The sequence below is a fragment of the Strongylocentrotus purpuratus genome, unplaced genomic scaffold (genome assembly GCF_000002235.5).
Source record: "Strongylocentrotus purpuratus isolate Spur 01 unplaced genomic scaffold, Spur_5.0 spur5_contig_804, whole genome shotgun sequence".
Lineage (NCBI taxonomy): Eukaryota > Metazoa > Echinodermata > Echinoidea > Camarodonta > Strongylocentrotidae > Strongylocentrotus > Strongylocentrotus purpuratus.
Genome location: NW_022145507.1, coordinates 2,229 through 25,352, shown reverse-complemented (window position 1 = coordinate 25,352; position 23,124 = coordinate 2,229). Strand labels below are relative to the sequence as shown.

The 23,124-nt window shown below is 36.6% G+C and overlaps 1 protein-coding gene across 1 annotated transcript; it reads right to left on the bottom strand.

The window, feature by feature from the left end:
- Positions 1-6,628: 6,628 nt before the first annotated feature.
- Positions 6,629-17,547, bottom strand: LOC100888957 (mucin-5AC). The gene is made up of 6 exons (XM_030976777.1): positions 17,332-17,547; positions 14,337-14,744; positions 12,507-12,610; positions 9,272-9,467; positions 8,530-8,697; positions 6,629-6,846 (listed from the first exon to the last, which is right to left on the bottom strand). Exons 1-6 carry the CDS (start codon positions 17,369-17,371, stop codon positions 6,650-6,652), a joined length of 1,113 nt encoding a protein of 370 aa, XP_030832637.1. The 5' UTR covers positions 17,372-17,547; the 3' UTR covers positions 6,629-6,649.
- Between the last annotated feature and the right edge of the window lie 5,577 nt (positions 17,548-23,124).

Genomic DNA, 23,124 nt, shown 5'->3' with positions numbered 1-23,124 from the left:
GATTAAAAAACAAAGTACACCGTTTTTATAGCCCATGGTCTCAGCTATAACATACCCCAATTTGGGAGAAAACAGAGCACACATAAGATAGATAGTGCTCATAGATGAATGCCATGTAGATTCATGATGTGAACGAAATTCACCTTCCATAGACATAACACGCAAATGACGAAAATTCTGACATGTGGCCTTTAATTGAATTTTGTACTATGATGACCTCATTAAAATGAAACTTAGTGAAAAGTGATCTTGTAGAGAATTGCCTTATGTACAACATATCGACATTTCAAAGAGAATCGATGAATATTGAGAGAAATACACTACATTTTCCATAAATACAATGACGTCATAATATGCAATTTTGTATTTTTGACTTCCAAGGCCATTATGATGACGTTAAGATGTACTTAATGGCCAAATGAGATATGAAATCATACCTCCGACTCATACTCTATCTAAATATGAAAAAAAAATTGGCAATCCCTATTCATCCCAATGGACTTTTTATAGGCATGTTTTTGCCCATATATGCAATGTATTACAAAAATCGCGCGTACGGACGGTTATCTTGAACGGACGCTCATTCCGTTTTTAATAGTGATAAAGAGCTAAACATGGTATCAAATTTTCCGGAAAAATATGAGGAATATTCGGTCAAAAGCTTTTGCGGAGAAATTATTTTTCGTTCGGCCGTGACGAACGAAAACGTCCAAAAATGCGTGTTTTGCGTGATTTTTTATGAAATGCTTATAATGGCCTGAAACGTATGCAAAAAAAATTTAAGACGATTTTGAGCAATTTAAAATTTTACGCGCGCATTAACGCGCGCGCCTACGCGTACGCGCATTTTTGCGCGCATTTATTGACCTCAAATTGACCCGACGGATATTGATCTTATTCATGATAAATATGAATGAAAAATAACTTTCCGTTATGAAGATATGATCACTAGTTGATTTTCACAAAATGGCGCCTGGATGACGTCACGATAACTTTGAGTCTTTGAAAAGTCACGCAGTTCTAAGTTAGACTAAGATCTATCATCATTGAAATTTTCATGACAATGGCTGGATTCAGTCTTGAGATATCCTGCGAACAAAATCGAGGAAGAATAATAGGAAGAAGAATAATAATAAAAATCTTGACGAAATCAATAGGTGATACGTAGACTTCGTTACGTATCACCTAACTAGATTTGTAATACTTGTTTGGAACAAGTATAGGTGGGCTGATCCAACAAAAAATTCAGACAAAATAAAGGGTACATTTGAAATAGCTTTTTGTCTCAGCTACAACATATTCGGAGTTCAGCGTAAATGAAGCTAAAACGACGTAGATATTGCTAGCGAAAGACGGGAATGTAGAATCAAGTTTTGAGAAAAAGTCATGTCCCATAGAGAATACACGCAAAGTGTGAAAAAATCAGCTTGCCTCCTTTAATCGCAAAAATACGCCATGATGCCTTTGTCAAAATGAAAAATTGTGACAACTGGATTTGTAGAGAATCGTCTCAGCTAGAACATATCAAAAAAAAAACAATGTCATGTAGATTAATGATGTGAACGAAATTCACGTTCCATAGGCATAACACGCAACTTAAGAAATTTCTGATATGTGCCTTTCATCGTAAATTTCACTATGATGTCGTGATCAAAATGAAAAATGGTGATGACTGAGCTTGTAAAGAATTGTCTTTGCTACAACATATCGAAATTTGGAAGAAAATCGATCAATATTTACAGAGATGCAATCAATTTTACATAAATATGCTGACGTCATTATATGCAAATTCGTATTTTGAGTTCCAAGGCCATTATGATGATGTCACGATACACTTAATGGCCAAATGAGACATGAAATCATTTCTCCGACTCATACTCTATCTAAATATGAAAACAAATTGAAGGTCACGGCTCATTCCAAAGAGCTATAATGTATTTTGTATATTCATGTTTTTGCCCATATATGCTATGTATTAAAAGAGCTCGCGCGCACAGACGTTTATGTTGAATTGACGCTCATCTTGTTATTAATGGTCATAAAGAGATAAACATGGTATCAAATTCCTCGAAAAAATATGAGAAATATCATGAAAGAAAAAAAAATGGCGATTCTATGTTTTGTAATGTTGTTACGCGCGAAAACGCGCGCGCATGCTCGTACGCGCGATTGTTTATAAAATGCTTAAAATGACCTGAAACGTATGCAAAAAAGATTTTAGACGATTTTGAGCATTTTAAATTTATGCGCGCGCACTGACGCGCGGACGTACGCGCACGCGCGCGCTTTTTGACATGAAATTGACCGGACTGATATTGACCTTGATCATGATAAATATGAATGAGAAATAACTTACCGTTATGAAAATATGATCATGAGTAAATTTTCAGAAAATTTCACAAAATGGCGCCTAGATGACGTCATCAGTCAAGGTCAAGGTTTAAAACCTTACCGTGTTTTCTCCATATGCCTATACATATGTGTGCTAAATTTCAAGTTATTTGATTTAGCCATTTTCAAGTTATTTTGCTAACAAAAAGTGGGTCGAAATAAGAAAAATAAACTAGATTTGTAATACTTGTTTGGAACAAGTATAGGTGGGCTGGTCGAACCAAAATTTGAGACAAAATGAAGGGTACATTTGAGATAGCTTATTGTCTCAGCTACAACATACTCGAAGTTCAGCGTAAACGAAGCTAAACGACAGAGATATTGCTCGCGAAAGAATCCAGTTTTGAGAAAAACTCATGTCCCATAGAGAATACACTCAAAATGTGAAAAATTGACATGTCTTTTTTAATCGCGAAAATACGCCCTGATGCCTTTGTCAAAATGAAAATTAGGGCCAATTTTATTTGTAGACAATTGTCTCAGCTAAAACATATCAAAATTTTGAAGACAATCGATCAATATTTACAGAGAAACAATCAATTTTCCGTAAATATGCTGACGTCATAATATGCAAATTGAAATTTTGAGTTTGGAGGCCATTATGATGACGTCATGAGTTAATTGAGGGTCAAATGAGACATGAAATCATATCTCCAATTCATACTGTATCAAAATATGACCCAAAAATTGGGGTCACCTTGCATCCTAAAGGGCTACAATGGATCTTGTATAGGCATGTTTTTGCCCATATATGCTATGTATTACAAGAGCTCGCGCGCACGGAAATTTATGTTAAACGGTCGATCATTCCATTATTAATAGTCATAAAGAGACAAGCATGGTATCAATTTGTTTGTAAAAATATGTGGAATATTATGAAAGAAAAAAAATGGCGATTCTATGTTGTGTAATAGTTTTACGCGCGAAAACGCGCGCGTGTGTGTGGGCGATTTTTTATAAAATGCTTAGAATGGCCTAAAACGTATGTAAAATGATTTTGAGATGATTTTGAGCATTCAAAAATTTTGCGCGCGCATTAACGCGCGGACGTACGCGCACGCGCGCGTTTTTTGACCTGAAGTTGACCGGACGGATATTGACCTCGATCATGATAAATATGAATGAGAAATAGCTTTTGGTTATGAAGATATGATCATGAGTTGATTTTTACAAAATGGCGCCTAGATGACGTCATCAGTGAAGGTCAATGTTGAAAACGTTATTGTGCTTTGTACATATGCCTATACATATGTGTGCCAAATTTCAAGGCATTTCATTGAGCCATTTTCAAGTTATCTTGCTAACAAAAAAGTGGTTAGAAATAAGAAAAATATTTAATAAATAAATAAATAAATAAATAAATAATAAAGGCAATTCTAACGAAATTATAAGGTGGTCTGTACGTTATACAGCCCACCTGACTAGATTTGTAATACTTGTTTGGAACAAGTATAGGTGGGCTGGTCCAACTAAAATTTGAGACAAAATGAAGGGCACATTTGAGATATCTTATTGTCTCAGCTACAACAAACTCGAAGTACAGCGTAAACGAAGCTAAAACGACGTAGATATTGCTCGCGAAAGACGGGAATGTAGAATCGAGTTTTGAAAAAAAGTCATGTCCCATAGAGAATACACGCTAAATGTGAAAAATTGACATGCCTCCTTTAATCGCAAAAATACGCCATGATGCCTTTGTCAAAATAAAGAATAATTAGAACTGCATCTGTAGAAAATTGTCTCAGCTAGAACGTATCAAAATTTGGAAGAAAATCGATCAATATTTACAGAGATACAATCAATTTTCTATAAATATGCTGACGTCATAATATGCAAATTGGAATTTTGAGTTCGGAGGCCATTATGATGACGTCATGAGTTAATTGAGGATCAAATGAGACATGAACAAATATCTCCGAATCATACTCTATTAAAATATGAAAAAAATTGGCGTCACCTTGCATTCTAAAGAGCTACAATGTATTTTGTATAGGCATGTTTTTGCCCATATATGCTATGTATTACAAGAGCTCGCGCGCACGGAAATTTTGTTTAACGGTCGATCATTCCGTTTTTAATAGTCATAAAGAAACAACCATGGCATCTATTTGTTTGTAAAAATATGTAGAATATTATGAAGAAAAAAAATGGCGATTCTATGTTGTGTAATAGTTTTACGCGCGAAAACGCGTGCGCATGTGCGTGTGCGCGATTTTTTATAAAATGCTTAAAATGGCCTCAAACGTATGCAAAATGATTTTGAGACGATTTTGAGCATTTTAAAATTTTGCGCGCGCATTGTCGCGCGGACGTACGCGCACGCGCGCGTTCTTTGACCTGAAATTGACCGGACGGATATTGACCTAGATCATGATAAATATGAATGAGAAATAACTTTTGGTTATGAAGATATGATCATAAGTTGATTTTCGTAAAATTTTACAAAATGGCGCCTAGATGACGTCATCAGTAATGTTTAATGTTGAAAACGTTATTGTGCTTTGTACATATGCCTATACATATGTGTGCTAAATTTCAAGGCTTTTGATTGAGCCATTTTCAAGTTATCCTGCCAACAAAAAAGTGGTTAGAAATAAAAAAAAATAAATAATAAATAAATAAATAAATAAAGGCAATTCTAACGAAATTATAAGGTGGTCTGTACGTTATACAGCCCACCTGATAATAATAATAATAAAGAAAAATCTTGACGAAATCAAAAGGTGATACGTCTACGTACGTATCACCTAAATACTCATGTATACTCATACCTGTGTGTATATACATACATGTATATACAACGTTTCTTAATCATACGACGTTATAGACTAGAAAATGGTCATTATTAATCATACAGCTATACGACGCACTTATATACGGTGAATTCTGGTAGACTTAACGCAGGGTATGTGTTTCATCATGCACACCCCTGACTAAGCCCGAGCATATAAGAAGGAGAATTTTCAATTTCGATTTCATTTATTTCTACAGATTCATAACAAGACAATATATTTACACAATGTACAATCAATTATATTAGATAGTTTAGACAGATACCCGAGATGTGATTGGTCCAGAGCTCGTCACGTGATATCAATTGTGAGGATCCAAATTGTTATATTTTCCTGGCCGGTCACTTTTCAGTGTTATATTAACCAGCTGGTGAAATGAATATATTTTTAATCAATGCATGTCGCCCTTTTGAGGAATGTATGTCACCAATTACACACATTACACACATTTTGTTTCTAATAAGAATTTTTTTTTTTTTCAGGATTTTATTTTTTCTCGAATTATTTCAAAATAGTTTTTTTTCTTAATTTTTTTGTTCGCATTTTTTTTCTTGTAAAATTTTGTTAGTCTTCGAAAACAAATTTTGTCAGGCCCCCCCCCAAAAGGACCACCCTCCCCCCGAAAAAAAAAATATTCAAACCAAGGCTACCAAGAAAATATAACCACTTGAGAAAATATAACTCCCTTCAGAGGTCCAAATAATGTTATATTACACCCCCTGCCAGTCAATATCTGCATAATAAAAGAATTAAAACAACAGATGAACCGGCAAAGGGGGTGATCAAAAACCAAAGGTTTATTGGGGATCATCCACTGCTCAGAACTACAATATTGAAATGCAATAGCTTTTTTTTTTAACGACAACAATTCGCATGTTGCTCCGATTGTCTCATTTTCGCTCGCTGGAACATTGCCAGCACAAACCACTGACCTCTACCTCCTGGACGGCTCATCGCCCATTCCCATTCACTATACGTTACGTACTAAAAGGCTGTATTGTCTGACCGTTCATGAATATTCATGTTTTTGCCTACCTCGGCAAAATTTTTGCTTTTACTAAATGGAAAAATGACGGTGGGGGGTTGGATGAAATGGACATAATGAACCAAGCAGAAGTGATCTATGATAATTCATGCTTCTTATCCTTCGTGTGCTTGACTTATAATCTTAAAATCGCTTGGCAAACTGAGTCCAAAGTTCGACTTGTTTCACATATGTATTATAGGCAATGACGAGCTTGCAACCTATTTTGATCAAATTACGTTGGGTGAACTTTCAAAAGTCAATGGGACATGAGGGTTCCAATTGAAGAGCTAGTGATAACGTAAGTCGGGTGGATGTGCTTTTCATTTAAACAAAAAATGAATTGTTAACGATTTTTTGTTGTTGGTACAATTCCATAGGCTAACATGTATGGCTGCTGCCTCTGACGATAGGGGGGAGGGGGGGGGGGTGTGAAATGAGACTAAAAGGAGCTATATCTACATGATTTTGAATAATTCATTTTATAATTACCACAACTACCACAACAACAACAACAACACCCACAGCATACGATGACTATGAGCGCGATCGGAATGCCGACCCCGAGGCCGATTTTGGTTTTACGATCGAGCTTCAAGGTGTTACTGTCACTTTGTTGTGCAGGTCGACAAACATATGCTGGTGAGATAATGAGATAAAAATGGAAAACGCTACAATAATAAACCACTTCGTAGAAATAATCTGCTCATGGGCAAATAAGGGTCATCTGTAAAAAAAAAAAAAAATTGTTAAACCCTCGATACGTGTTCGTGAAAGTTACGTAGTCATTTTTCATTTATCACTGATGGTAAATTTTATGGAACACAGGTGAAAGTATTTTCTTTTTTTAAGAGGCTGAACAAAGGATATTCATGAAGCACCTCCATTACACTGGCAGTGATCATTGTAAAATGCACAAAAAGTTGGACTTCTCCATGTTTAAAAGAACTGTCGGGTCATTTAAACCGTGTGTTAATTACGAACTGGTTTGTTCACTATGATAATGAATATTGTTAATGCTTGATATCATAGAAATATAATTAAAATGAAACTGGCGAATCCAGCGTAGGACAGGAACTGCCTATATCGCCCCCCCCCACACTTAACTCACATCCTGCTATAAGCTTGCATGCACGCTACCGTTATAGTGATTTGTACACCCGAACAAGCTATCGCTTCGCTGTTTCTTGCATGTTTGCAAGCATTCGTAATAGCAGTTATTGTTCTTGCCAATTGTACTGTGTCTAGTGTTTCGCACGCGCTACTGATAGTACCATCGCGTTAATCCGATTATCTCAAAATAAACTTGGCACTGGGGGATTTGTGGCTTAGCACAACAGGGATTAGCCCTGTGGCAGGATAACAGTTAAATACTTGCAGTGTGTCCGTGTAATACCGTGCGGCGCATTGAACTATGTGTCCTCTGACACCCGCGCCTCTGTATTCAAAGCTGCGTTTTACATTGAGAATTAACAGAGCGTGAGGGCCCCGTCCGGGCACCGTCGGGAATCCACACGGGACACGTAAGGCGCCTCACGGGCTCTTAACGGACTCTCTACGGCCCAACGGTCAGTTAAAAACGCCGAGAGAATAGGAAGCAGCCAACTCAGCACCACAGCCCCCGTACGGCTTAATAAATTGTACTGGCGCCCGTAGAAACTGGACGGGAGCCAGCCGGACACCGGCCGAAAATTCCTTAAATGTCTGTTTTTACTCGCCGTACGGGCCCCGGAGGCATCATTTTTTCTGCGACACAGATTGGTTTTTTTTTTAAAGGTCTTGATTTAACCCTTACCCTAACCCAAAACTTTCCCATAGGCTCAACACGCACCTAACCCCAATCTGTGCCGCATACAAAAATAACGCGCGCCGGAGAGTATATTTGAAAGCCCCGTAACGCGGATTCTCCCGACTAATCCGGTCATCATATATCTTTACATAGTTTGCTGGTGATGGAAATGTAATGTAACAATTTAAGTGATCTTCATCATAAAACTAAATCGCCTTGATTTTAAAGGCCAATCAGAATTTGTTATGTTAATGTCGTCCTGTATGTTATGGGTTCCCTGTCATTAGAATATATTCAAATAGCTTCAAATTTCACTTTTAAAAAGGGATATTGCAGGAATACACTCTCGATAAAAACAATATTGACCTGGAAGTAGACTGGTCGACGCATTCTTACCCGTTCTGTGCGCTCTGTTTTTATTATATTCTTTATCATGTTTATTTTCTTCTAACTTTTTAATCATTAATTAATCCATAGAAATTCGGGCTTAAGGGTTATCTGTGTCTAGAAGAAGGAAATGATTAATCCCTTACCTTGTCCCAAGTTGTCCCCTCCTTCGGTTCTCTGGACGAAAGGCTGGAGCGAAGGGTTGGTCAGGTTGAGCTGAAGGTAGCCTAGACTGTAGTTGAAGTGACTGCAGGTGTAATAGTCACCAAGAGGCACATTAAAGAAATCTTCGGTCACAGAAGAGGAAAGTGGCGCTGGGGAAAAAAATAGAGTAACGTTTTTTATGAATATTGAGCAATAGGCCTATATTGCTTACCTCACCACATAAAATACAAGTTTGAATGTATTATTGTTCGACGTGTACATCTTATCGTCATATGACTTATATGTTGTCTGTCTATTATCCTGGACTTAGTATTTGTATTTCCCTTTCCATCATTACTATTAGTTGGATCCCATATACATGTAGATTTCAATATAAAAATAGGGATTGAAAACCTTCTCTCTCTCCGCAGCTCTTCCATAATAATCCTCCATCAGTAAATTCTCAAAAAAAAGCAAAATCATGTAATGAAATATTAAAAATTGTATAATTAAAATTTAAAAAATATCGATATACATTGTTTATTACATGTGTGTTAATGTCAATTACAAAAAGTAATGATGGGAAGAACCTCCGTTAGCATTGGGCTATGTTTTTATTGTTTCTTTGTTTTACCAAAATGTGTTAAATGTTAAGGTATTTTTATGTTTTGTATATTCGTGGCATGATTTTATTTATCAAATCAAATCGAATAAAATATTACAATTTTCGCCCTATCAACTTACTTCTAAGGGTGCTCCTGCTCGCAGAAAGTGTGTGGAGCATGAACGAGCCCCCTCTAGTGGTGAAGTTCAGTACAATTCTCCATTCAGTAAAAATAGTATTAAAATCCAAGACAAATGCTGAATATGAAGATGAGCTGCAATCAGATGCGGATGTCGACGCATGAGACGGTATCTTTTCAGTCACACCATTAATGACCTGCAAGTGAATGTTTGGTCCCGTCAGAGGCACTATGTAACATTTTAACAGGGTTTTAGTGGTGTTTTAAATCTTTTTCGCAGGAAATCTTAAATTGTGGTATTGTGGTTGAGGCTGAGAATAGACTCAGTAGGCCTATTTACCAATGTATGCTTACTCTTCGCCCGATCCCTTGGTTACAAGTGATTCACCTCCTATGCATTATGGCATATCTGTGGATGGCATTCATTTTGTTGCTGCGTCATACAATCCACTGGCGGTCTTTTTTAATTACCAAGATAAGCTTTTTTTTAAGTACACTTAACCTCCGGAAACGTGTCTACTAATATTAAATCGAATGTTCAAAACTACCAACGATGGTATAATAACCGTTATATTGGAAGAACAGAAACGAAGATTTAGCTATTCGTCCAGACACATACAGCTACAATAGGTGTACAGTACGAGAGCTGTATAAAATGGAGTATTAATACAGACAGTGTGTGGAGCTTGAACGAGGGCTTCTAGTATTGAATTGTACCATACTGGATTTTTTTTAATTATAAAATTAATAATTTTCGGAAGTTTGCATCCGAAAGTACAAGATTTTGCTGTTCCGTTGCCAGTATTTGTTTTCAGTTTTTTGTATTCCCTTTTTTGCCATCTTATTCGTTGACTTGTACCCCCACTCCCCGAGTTACGCTACTGGTGTTTGATGTAAATCACAAAACTTATCACCAACTGTCAAAGCACTGGTGATTCAATAACAAATGTAAGTTTGTTATATTTGTAATATAGATAAACTTGCTGATATAAAAAGAAACTAGAAATTTAATTCGTCATGGGGACGAATTAGGTGGTCTGTCTTCAGTTCTTATGATCAAGCTCATCTTCAATTCAATTACCCAATAAACTGATGTTAAAGTAAAATGATGTATTAAGATATGAATTAATGAATGAAGTACTGATGAACTGATGAACTGATAGATTTAACTTATGTGAAATGAACTGAATCGATGAGCTAAAAGGACAAATTGATGAACTGAACTTAACTGATGAGCTGAACTGATGAGCTGAACTGATGAACGAAGTATTGAGAAATTATCATGATGAATGCATAATGATCATGATCAAATTTAATGCAAACAAATATCAAAATAAGTAGTCCTAATGAATATGACACAAAGTATTGAGAAATAAACTACTTGATCATGATCATGATTGTCATGATGACGATAATGATAATCATGATGATCATGATCGTGATCCTGACATCTGATTGAAAAAAGTGAGGGGATATTTAGATAGCATATAGGCTCAGCTACAACATACACAAAAATCAACAAAAACCAAGAGGAAAAAATGGCGATATTGCTCTCAAAAGACATGAATGTAGAATCCAGATTTGAGAAAAAGTCATCTCCCATAAGGATTACACGCAAAAAGTAATGGATCAAGTGATTATAGGGTAATAATAAAGTAAATATGGTTGTTTATTACATTATTTGCGATACTACGTGTTTTAATATTCAAAGGAGATGGTACAGTGAAAGGTCAAAAAGAACAAAAAGTGAAGAAAAAAAAAACTGTTGGAGACGCCCGGACTCGAACCAGGGACCTCGAGGTCGGAAGTCAAGTGCGTTACCGATATACCAAAACATTTCCCATAGAGATTACACGTAAACGGAAAATGGAATTATCAAATCCCACTTTGCAAGTGAAATATGAGCATGATCCCGGCATCTGATCGAAAAATGAAGGGCACACTAGTGATAGCTTATTGTCTCAGCTACAACATACTCAAAGCTCAGCGAAAACAAAGCTAAAACGACGGAGATATTGCTCGCAAAAGACAGGATGTAGAAACCAATTTTGAGAAAAAGTCATGTCCTATAGAGAATACACGCAAAATGTGAAAAATTGACATGCCACCTTTAATCGCAAAAATACGCCATGATACCTAAGTCAAAATGAAATATTGTGCCAACGGCATTTGTAGAGAATTGTCTCAGCTAGATCATATCAAAATTTGGAAGAAAATCGATCAATATTTACAGAGATACAATCAATTTTCCAGAAATATGCTGACGTCATAATATGGAAATTGAAATTTTGTGTTCGAAGGCCATTATGATGACGTCATGAGTTAATTGAGGGTCAAATGAGACATGAAATCATTTCTCCAATTTATACTCTATCAAAATATGGAAAAGAAATTTGGTTCACCTTGCATCCTAAAGCGCTACAATGGATTTTGTATAGGCATGTTTTTGCCCATGAATGCTATGTATTACAAGAGCTCGCACTCACGGAAATTATCTTAAACGGACGGTCATTCCGTTATTAATCGTAAGAAAAAGGTGAACAAGGTATCAAAATGCTTGAAAAAATGTGCCAAATATGATGAAAGAGAAAAATTGGCGATTCTAAGTTGGAAAATACCAGTACGCGCGAAAACGCGCGCGCATTCGCGTGTGCGCGTTTTTTTGTGTGCAAAATGCTTAAAATGGCCTGAAACGTATGCAAAATTAATTTGATATGATTTTGAGCATTTTGAAATTTTGCGCGCGAGCTGACGCGCGGACGTACGCATGCGCGCGCGTTTTTTGACCTGAAATTGACCGGACGGATATTGACCTTAATCATGATAAATATGAATGAGAAATGCTTTTCTGTTATGAAGATATGATCATGAGTAAAAAGTACCAAAAAAAAAACACAAAATGGCGCCTGGATGACGTCATGAAGATTTGATGACCTTGAAAATGTTACTGTCACGTCTCATGGCAATGACCTATGGCTGTCCAAAAATTGAAGGAAATTGATTGAACCGATCTTGAGTTATCCTGTGAACAAAAAAGTGTGAAGAAATAAATAAAAATAAATAATAAATAAATAAATAAATAAATAAATAAATAAATAAAGAAAGAAAGAAAATTCTGACGAAAACAATAGGTGATGTGTCATTGACAGACCACCTAATAAAGAAAGAAAATTCTGACGAAAACAATAGGTGATCTGTCATTGACAGACCACCTAAAAATGAGCGATCAAACTTACATCAGTTATGGTTCCATCGAAGTCCATGATCATACACAGCTTGCCGTCCTTGTCCCTCACTTCCCATCGGGCTTTTGGGGCTGATGTTGTTCCTCCTGGTGTCACTGTGACAATTAGAGGGTCATTTCATGAAGTTAGGGGGAAGGGGATATGATGATGTCGTTATGATACGTCGTTATGATAATTTTCTACTACACATATGGAAATTGAAATCATATGATGTAGATATATTTTTTGCCATGAATATATATAAAGTAGTACCCTGCCAGAATTATTCCTGTTTCGGTTACTTCTCTTCAAATTCTTTGCTTAATATGTACTCCTTTTTATAATTTGTAATCAATGTTATAACATGGCCTCACATTTATATAACATGACATAATATTTGGGTCTTTAATATTGATTCACCATGAAGCTAGATTACTTCAAAACGTATATCTTGGCTTTGCATTTTATCATAAACTGAATTTCAGCAAATTGTTATAATGGTTGATAGTAGGCATACCAGAGAATTGCCCGAACACGGTGGAATAACCCAAATATGAATGGAAACTTTAAAGTTAAGCTTAAAGGACATCTATAAACAACACCAACATCAATATGAACAGCAACAAGAATTACCTCAATAACATCAACAACAACTAACACCTGTATTAAAGAGGTTCCTAGTTGCTATGATATATTCAAAATTCAGAATTTCAAAATAACAATTTTAAATACATCTTCAGCAAATAGTGGGACAAGTGCAGACTAGTCAAAGCACCAAAACGCGCTCGCACTGAACCCAAGTCCGTGGTTTTATTTCCGTCATTGCTTCATTGAATATCAGTTACAGTTTTGAGGTTTGATGTTATACATTCTATCTATACACACGTATGTTTTCAGGTAATAGTTATTCCTTTAACTAACAACGACCTTTTGAAGAAAAAAGGGAAACATTTGCAATTCATATGATTTAAGAATCAAACCGACATCAAGACTTTAAAGATATTATGTCCCTTTTGCAGCCAAAATCAAATTCTGTAGAACTTTGCAGGAATTATGAAAATGTCATGTATGTTAGCAGTGTCCTAATATTCAAATTATGCAAGGAAACCCGCCTACTTGCTAGACTTCATTGTCAGACGCTATTGAGTGACTAGCTGGCTTTTTTCGTCTTTGGTAATAACATACATGTAATGAGCTGTAAAGGGTACATGAGCATTTGTCTATATCAATAAACCATTTCTTGTAATGGCCAAAATTAAACTGATTGAATCTTTGCGCAGCACAAAACGTACGACCATTCGGTATAATGGTCTGAAAATCAGACTATTACTTACTGTATTTGTATCACTTAAGTCGATTCGACAAATATAAGTCGTTATTTTCCCACCGAACGATATTTCAATCCCCTTTCTTTTAGGGAAGTTCTAAATTAGTGTTAACTTTCAAATGGCGTTGGAATTTAACCTTCATGGCCTGCAAATGGGACATAGTACCTTTGCAGACACATGAATGGGGCTCTCATGGGGAATTTGTCACCGTTCGGGAGTTAATCCAATAGCAGATTGTGTCAATTACCAGGATAAGCCTGTAGTTTTATGACAAACAGGCTTTGTATATTGCTTTGCCTTTTCCCCGTTTGTTGAAGTCCTTATCTGACATTTGCATCATCGAAGAGACGAGAGAGCTAGCATTTCTTGATAAGCCTAGGCGGTTACTGTGTGCAGACTTGTACACCCAAAAATGGTATATCCACCAAGTCTGGTGTCGTCAAATTACGACATTCTGCACATGCATGGTAACTGACGACCACCTGGCTTCCATATAAATATTGCTAACAAATACCTGACTGGGTGGTGCTTGTCGTTCCACTCTCGGTTGTCATGTTGCTGGCCGCGGTTGTTTTAGGCTCAGGGGTTGTTGGAGCTTCAGTAGTTTTCATGTTGCTTGCATCAGTTGTTGTAGGTCCAGTAGTTTTCATGTTGCTTTCAGTGGTTTGTTTATGTCCAGTAGTTGTCATGTTGCTTGCAGTGATTGTGGTAGGTCCAGTGGTTGTCATGTTGCTTGCAGTGGTTTGTTTATGTCCAGTAGTTGTCATGTTGCTTGCAGTGGTTTGTTTATGTCCAGTAGTTGTCATGTTGCTTGCAGTTTTTGTTGTAGGTCCATTAGTTATAGCTCCAGTGGTCGTTGAAGTTCTAGTAATAGTTTTGTTGTATGCATAACATACTGCTGGGAAGCACATCAGTGCTGCCACTATCAATTCAAAAATAAGAAAAGAAATTAGATCATTGAAATCATCAAGATCTTACGAAATTAGAATTTTTATTTATCGGCATTCTGTAAAATTTAATCTGTCCTGAATTTTTTTTGTTAAGAGAGTTTAGGAAAAAACACTTTGGGAGCGAAGAGAGATTGGGGGAAAGAGATCGATAGGTAGCGTAATAGATATATATGGTTATATCGATAATAAGATAAGATAATTTCCCATCCGGAAGAAAAATGTGTACACAGGTATGGGCAGGCGCGGATCCACGAGCCCAATTCTTCCGGCCCGGAAGAATGGGCTTGCCATAGCCGGGCCGGAAGAATTGGGCTCGTGGATCCGCGCCTGGGTCTGGGCAACAATTTCATCACAGATAACACTCTATATTTTTAGACTGAAATATACGGGGTGTCTCATTAAAAATGCAACGATAGTTTGACTCGCAACATTAGCTTAGAAAAGACTCATCCATTCGCACTGACAATTCGTAGGTAATTTTGCAGTAATATTCCTTAGTATGTCCTAGTATTCCGGTTAAAAAAATATTAAGCTAAAATAAGAAAGTGATGATCATTTTGTAAAATGATGCATTTTTCAATAATTGTTACAAGAATAGCGCAAGTGCATTATAAGTGTATGCACGGGGGCATTACAAATTAGTGGCATGCAAGCTCTAAAATCAACTTCAAATAATAACTTCAGGTAATACAAAGTGTTGGTATGGGGTATTGAATTTGGTTTCAAATTAACATATCGGAAGCACATGCGAATTTACACCATTCAATAATCGTTGTCGCGGTTGAAACCGAGTCTAAAGTGATGAAATTGTATATAATCAACTCTTTATGTATGCTTTAACTTTAAAACGATGTTTCTGGACTACAATCGACCGATTAGCTATTCCCGGTTGGAATATGTATATCATATATATATTCATGGTCGCAGCTACCATGAATTGGCCTTAAAGGAGCTACACAAAGAAAATTCACTAACGACTGATAATTAGAACAAATTACATATGGATGGAAAGATTTTCTCTTGAAAAACACGAATAATTTGCTGAGAAATCATATAGATATCATGGAAAGGCGTAAAATGCAATTTTTCAAAACCCTTCTTAGACCCCCAAGCGCCCCCGAACGTAAGCCAAACACACGAGCGTATCGAGCTCTGAATAGTGACGTCACACACTGGACAAACAGCTCAGTGTCGTGTAGCAGTCTGCAGCTAGCCAGCCGTGTCCCGTATGTGACGTCACAAATATTGAGGCTCTATAAAGGACCGCTGATTACTAAGGCAGAAAATCTGGATCTCAAAACTAACATTTTTGAGAGTTGATTACTGCGGACCACAAACATATTTTGAAGAAAAGAGTTGTTGTATTTGATCAGCAAGGCTTCCCCTTCGCAATGATATGAGTTTTGCATCAATTCAAAACACTTTTGATTCTTCGTGTGGCTACTTCAGCGCTATTTGAAATATTTAAAGTTTACTGGAAACCGGTAAAATTTTGATTATTCAATTACTCGAAAGCAGAAGTGTTTTACTTTTAGGCCCTTAATTTTCCAGTGTTTATAATATACACACAGAGGCATCCAAATATATTAAAAAATTCTAAGGAATTACTATCCATCCAATTTTCAAAATTTCCGTAAAACTTTGCATTACCTTTAAGCATTTTATATTGATCTCCTGAGAATTATGCGTGTCCTAGAATCAATGTTTAGTCTTTGATGCTTATTAACTTGAATAGCTGGAAACGTAATGCAGTTGTTTTCCCCTTTAAATCAATATCTGGTTGTTTCCTACAGTAAATCGCTAACGTCACAATGTAATCGAGTATAAAAGTTGAAGACAGTAGCAATTAAGCAATTTTGTTCGCATAACAAATTCTCGGAATACTTCTTTTTGTTTCTCGTATACTTAAGACATATTTCAAAGTCAGTCACGACATTATACGAATGCAATATCTATTTAAAATGTCCAATGATGATGTCAACGAGACAATAAAAGTTAGAATGGATTCAATGGAAAGTCTTGTCGTGAAATGCAAAAGCGACAATTAAACGCTTATCAAAAAATATTGCACATCGATGCTATGCAACGCGCTTACTTTTAACATTTGGAACAGGTTACTTCTTGCAAAAGCAGTTAAAACTTTGTAGTTGTAGCATACATTCTAATGAAATTTACACCGAGTTCTGGTACAGCATTGACAACGAAATACCATTGAGGATACTTAGTTAAGTTGTCGCCGATCAAAATCTATTCAGACCATCTGATCGTGAACAAGAAGCCAATAAATTCTTCAACTTTTCCAACGCGACATTAACAAAAGAACTGCTGGGCTCACTTCTACTTTATCCGCTTCACATTTTAAGACTGAATATCAACACAGACCAAGATAATTTGAATGAAAAAAGAAAAAAATTCTAACAAAACAGTCATTATACTGTATAGCTTCATGGCAACACACTAGTGTAAGAAGACGGAAATAACATGTCGAATCAAATGGTCCTAAAGAAAGAAAGAAAATATGGTAACTTTTTAATAGAATCGGAATGTGTTTTGTCTCACCTAGGATTCCTGCAGCTTGAAAAGTGGTGATTCGCGTCATAACTGATCGTAAGGTAACCTCTTGCCGTTTAAAACTCAAACTCTCAACTCGTACTAGAATTAGTTTGTAAAGTATGATATCTGTGCAATAACTTCTTGCGCTCTTGTTGCATGTGCCGAGGTAGGTTTTGACTTTTAACTAAATGAAGAGAGAGGAGTGCGCCGTGCTAGATTACTATTTTTACGACTTTTCAAATCGAAATAGGACATGTCCATGCATAACTGCTGACACTGCAGTGAAACACGTGACACAAAAGGCTCGCTCGACGTCACAGAGGCTTCCAATCAGCTAAAGCCCCGGTCGTATATGCAAATGAAGAAAGGGACTGAATTACCCGGCCGCATTTAGAGTTTGGTAAATCGAAATGACTTAAATGAATACATGCTAAACACACACACATACCCACACACACACACATACAAATGTATATATATATATATGTATATATTTCGATGTAATGATATAAAATAGTGCGCCGGTATGGGGTTATCAGACGCCCTTTATTGGGCATTTTTTCCTCAAAGCTCATTGACCTAATTTTGTCAGAAAGAAGGTGTTAACTTAATTTATTTTCATGACACAATTTTCCATCGGTAGAAGAGTGACAGGCTTCCCCCAAATATAAAACTATAGCACCCCCCCCCCCCCCGAACAAATGTTTCATCTAAATATTCTCTGGATGTAATAAAGAAAAAGTTTTTTTTTTTTAACCTCCGAACGTTGTTTTACCTTCCAAATTTTGTAACTGTACAGTGCGTCCTAGAAAAAACGAAATAAAGAATTATCGATGTTATACCATATCTTAATCACAATTATAATTGATAAATGACACACATGTGTAAGCTCAGATCCTCCTATTTCATTTGATGCAACTCACATGCATATTTAACGCATATATGATTTAAATCAATTTGAAGAAAGAATACCAAAAAGTCATTTGGCGGACGGTATTTGAAGTTCATAGAGAAAATCACATTTCTAGAAAGTTCATTTTTTGCCCTTTCATACGACACCTCACTCTGAAAGAATGAGTTAGGATTAACAAAGACCTGTTTGTTTAAAGTAATGCTTGCATTTTCATAATTTGATTAAATGAATTCGATTTCACTGGCTGCCTGCCGTAGCAACAAACATAATTGACGAAAGGCTTAACTCCGTTTCGCTGACAATCAGCCATGGATGAAGTCTTTCTTTCTATGGCTGATCTTTGACGAAACGGAGTTAAATCTTTTGTCAATTCTGTTTGTTGCTACGGCAGGTAGCCAGTGGAAACGAATTTGTTTAATCAAATTATGGAAATGCAAGCAATACTTTAAACAAATACAACTTTGATTAGCGAGGTCCCTGCTTTGATATTTCTTGCTCATTTTTCCTGATTGAGGTGTCATATGGAAGGGCAGATAATGAACTTTCTAGAAATGTGATTTTCCTCTTCGAAATTCAGATACCGTCCGCCCAATAACTTGTTGGTACTCTTTCTTCGAATTGATTTTAATCACTCACACGTTAAATATTCATCATACAAGTTTTACAAATACGTGTCATTTATCAATTATGATCGTGATTAAGTAAACATAAAACATCGATAATTCTCGGTTTCGTGTTTTTCTGGGCCGGACGCACTGTATAGTGCTCAATAATGCTAGTTCTAATTTACATTTTTTAAATGAGGTACGTATTTGTTGCCAAATGATTATTAATGATTCATGAAATAATGTCACTTTCACAAACTCCCATTGAACTGAGTATTGTCTGTTTAATTTAGAGACATGATAGCGGTCATATCAAATAGTAAGGGAGCTTGATATGCACCAGAAATTCTCAACACTGCTTTTGCTATGAGATTTGTCCCAAGCAATTTCCAAAATTTATAACAATTTTGTGCCCGTTTCCCCTGCAACGAACTTTTTAATTCAACCGGTAATGTACTGGAATATCAATATTTGCTGACCTTTATCATGTTATTATTGCTGGGTCGCAAACAGTCTAGACTATACTTCAAACCTTTTAGTAGGTACTTGTACCGACAATGATAATGTACTGAACATGTTTTGATGATGGATGTTGTTTGTATATATATTCTCGGAACTAACTGCTCTGAATCTTTTATTGTGCTCAAATGTCGTTGAATATATATCAATATATTATTGATCGAGTTAATGTAGGTCGTATGAGTCGAATCAAAGCTAAATCAAATAAAAGGTACATCGAAATACTACATTACATTTGATTAATCTTTATGTTGCCTCTTTTCAATTAAAAGATCATACTGCCGTCTCTAGTTATTATGTAAGACATTTCTTCATCTTCCAAACGCGTTCATGCATCTGGTCGACCGACTAGCCTTCATATCTGCTGTTCTCTTTTTCTTCTAATAAGCACATACAGGGGCTGCGGAGCGTCTACCATAGTCTTAAAAATATCGCAGCCGACCATCTAATAACACAGAGTTTAAGGGATAGTTGAGTTCTGTTTTCAGACCGCAATGCCTTCAAAGTGCATGGTTATTGCTCTTATTCTTTTCTATGACTATTATAGTGCCTTTTTAGAACCTAAACTTGCTATGAAGGTAATTTAAGACCCAAAAATGTGTGGAATTTAGCCAATACAGTCATACCAATTCAGCTCCACTTTCAAAAATACACCGTGACCATTAATTAATTATTTAATACAAAAATTCGAACGTCAAACAATATGGGAATTATCAGAGTAGGGATGTACGAGAGATATATTCAAAACAACAGCGGCAAGTTACCTAATCGAATCAACTGCACTATGTTGACGTCAAAGCATTCGAACACCAAACGTGATGCATGAAATTGCATCTCTAAATCTTACCCTATCAGAACTTGAAAGAAAAATGTAGGATAACCAGCCTTTCTGAAAATTTATAGTGGATTCAAAATAGGTACTTTTGGAACCACTTTTAGCTACCTGGCAATGAGCAAAATTTAGGTCAATGGTGGTTTGGCGATTTAAAATTGCTAAGAGTAGTACATGCATCCAAAACGCAATACAAGTGGGAAAATGAAACTAATATATTCAGTACAGATGGCAAGCGCAAAAATGCACACGCAAGCGTCCGCGCGCACACAATTGTTTAATGTTAAAAAATGTCTGAAACGTGTAGTAAATTGGTCCAATAAGCATCTTGACCAATTTTAATTTTTGATGCACGCGTTCGCGTCTGCCATTACATTACTAATGTGCTATCAGGATTAGGCAGTGCGAGCAGTATGAACACCATAGGCGCCGGAAGTGGGGGGGGGGGGGGGGGCAGGGGGCAGCTGCCCCCCCCCCCCCAATCAAAAAAGTGGGGGGGGGGGGCAAAACGCATTTTTGCCCCCCCCCCCCCCAAAAAAAAAAAAAAAAAACGCCCCCCCCCCCTCAAAAAAAAAAAGAACGAAGTAAAGGAGTAAGATGGTTTGTTTGTTTAACCCAAAAGAACATAACAATAATAAAAACCTGAGTTAAATGACGTATAAAATTCTATTCAAAGAAAAGGAAAGTTAACAGGAATTAAATTTCCTAAACATTGCGCATGCTACCTATATTTATAAATGGAGGTTTTTATAATAGCGCGCGCATATCGTGGACATATTGTGAGAGAATGGGAAAGCGTGTCTGTTTTTTTTTTATAGGGGTGAGAAGCTCATGAGCCCCTGAACGCTGGCGTACTAATGGGGGGGGGGGGTATTTTTTCTCATTTTTTTTGTAAATCATCCCTTTTTATGCGTTTGTTGGAAATTAGAAATTCCCAAATTTACAGTCGGGCGGAAAATATGCTTATTTATAAGCCTATATGTTAGGGTATGCAGAACGGCCGGGCTCGGGGGCTCGAGCTACCCTCACTTTTTGAAAAAGTTTTTTAAAGAGAAAAAGAAAAAAAGAGAGAGAGAAAAAATAGGTGACCTGCCAATGTCACAAAATAATGAGGTATCAAAATAGGCTCATCTGACCGTAATTAAATGCCTAAAACCGCCCCGGACCCCATCAAGGGCCCTTTAGGCGGTCCCTTATATGCTCATCTGACCATTATTAAATACCTAAAAAACCCGAGCTTCCGGGGGCTCTGCTCCCTGGAATCTCCGCCAATTGGTGGTGGTGGTGATGCAGATTTTTCTTCTGTCCCCCCCCCCCTCCAAACGTTTTTGCTCGTTACGTCACTGCCCCTGGAAGGTGAGCCCCCTGGAATGTTTGCCCCCCCCCCCCCCCAATCCCAAACTGCTTCCGGCGCGCCTGATGAACACAACTTTTTATCAAGGTCAATAATCCCCATTCCTCCTTGCAACAATTTGATAAGTTATGTAATATTGAGGAAATCATAATATTGTTTGTAAGTTTGCTAGTGCTATATAATTAGTGCAAGGTAAGGCTACTTGCTAGTTCTGTGAATAGTGTACTGTACGGAGCTTAGTAATCTCGCCGAAAAGGGAAGTAAAGCATCAAAGTTATACAGATGACTATTGGAAAGTACATGAATAGTTTAGGAGGTTTTATGAATTAATTCAGTATTAATGTAAATACCTGAGACAAGGAATGACTCCTTAATTTATGGGTTAGTGAAGGCTGAGAGTAGAACAACATGCTAAGGGACTATGTGCGCAAATGATCCTCAGTCTCGTAGCGTATACAGTGTAGGAAACTCATAAGGCAATATTATAGGGATCGATGGTTACGCTAAAGTTCTTGTTCTATGTTTATATGATTTCTTAATGGAGACGCTTATAAGTGCTCGATTTGTTTTATTATTAGAAGCTATGGTAGATTGATTGATATCTCAATGTTATAGACATTCGTTAGTTAAGTTGTTAGTAGCCAAGTAATTATCGTGAGATTCATGAATAGTGATATTGCGCTTGTAAATAAATCACGGAAGTAAAGAATCCCCCCCCCCCCATGATGTTCTTAGTTATATATATCAGAAAGAGAACCCCGAAGAGCTAAAGATTTGACGTCAACATAGTGCTACTTAAAGATACTATATCCCTTTTTCAGGCAACATCAAATTCTGTAGAACTTTGCAGGAATTGTGGATATGTTATGTATGTCCTATCTGTGAAATTTAAACATTAGCTGTGTCCTAGTATTCAAATTATGAAAGGAAACCATTTACCTCCTAGACTTCACTGTCAGACACTATTGAGTGACTAACTGACATCTTTTTTTCCTTGGTAATAACATACATAAAAGGAGCTGTAACATGTACATGAGCATGTGTCTACATCAATAACCCACCTACTTGTTGTCATTGTCCAAATTTCAAATTGATTTTGTGTTTTTAAATATGATCGGCCGCGTAGTGTATCAAATGAGTGGAGGAGGGTTTTTTTGAAAGCCAAATCTTCCATTTAATTTCTACATGTGTTATGCCTCGATCAAAGCGGCAAATCTACCAATTCGTCTACGTGACGAATTCAATGTCTAGTTTGATTTAGCTTGGATTCAACTGACACGTCATACGACCGACTTCTACTCGATCGTCGAATCAGAAGACTGAAAGGTCCTATGTATATATATTTAACGATATTTTACAATATTTGAACACAAGATACGGAGAAGTTACGAGTTCCGAGGATATATTTAACACAATTATTGGCATTTGTTTGCTCTTGCAGTTGAATATGACAACATAAATCAGCGCAGCGATCATGAGCAAACACACATTAGGACATACACATACAACATCAATCGACAAAACATTTTCAGTATTATCAGGGCACGTACGTACATTAAAGGTTTAAAAATACAGT

Coding starts and splice junctions, on each gene's coding strand:
- LOC100888957 (XM_030976777.1), bottom strand. CDS start 17,371: ATGACGCGAATCACCACTTTTCAAGCTGCAGGAATCCTAG. Junction 14,745..17,331: donor TCAAGCTGCAGGAATCCTAG/GTGAGACAAAAC, acceptor TTGAATTGATAG/TGGCAGCACTGATGTGCTTC. Junction 12,611..14,336: donor GACAAGCACCACCCAGTCAG/GTATTTGTTAGC, acceptor TAATTGTCACAG/TGACACCAGGAGGAACAACA.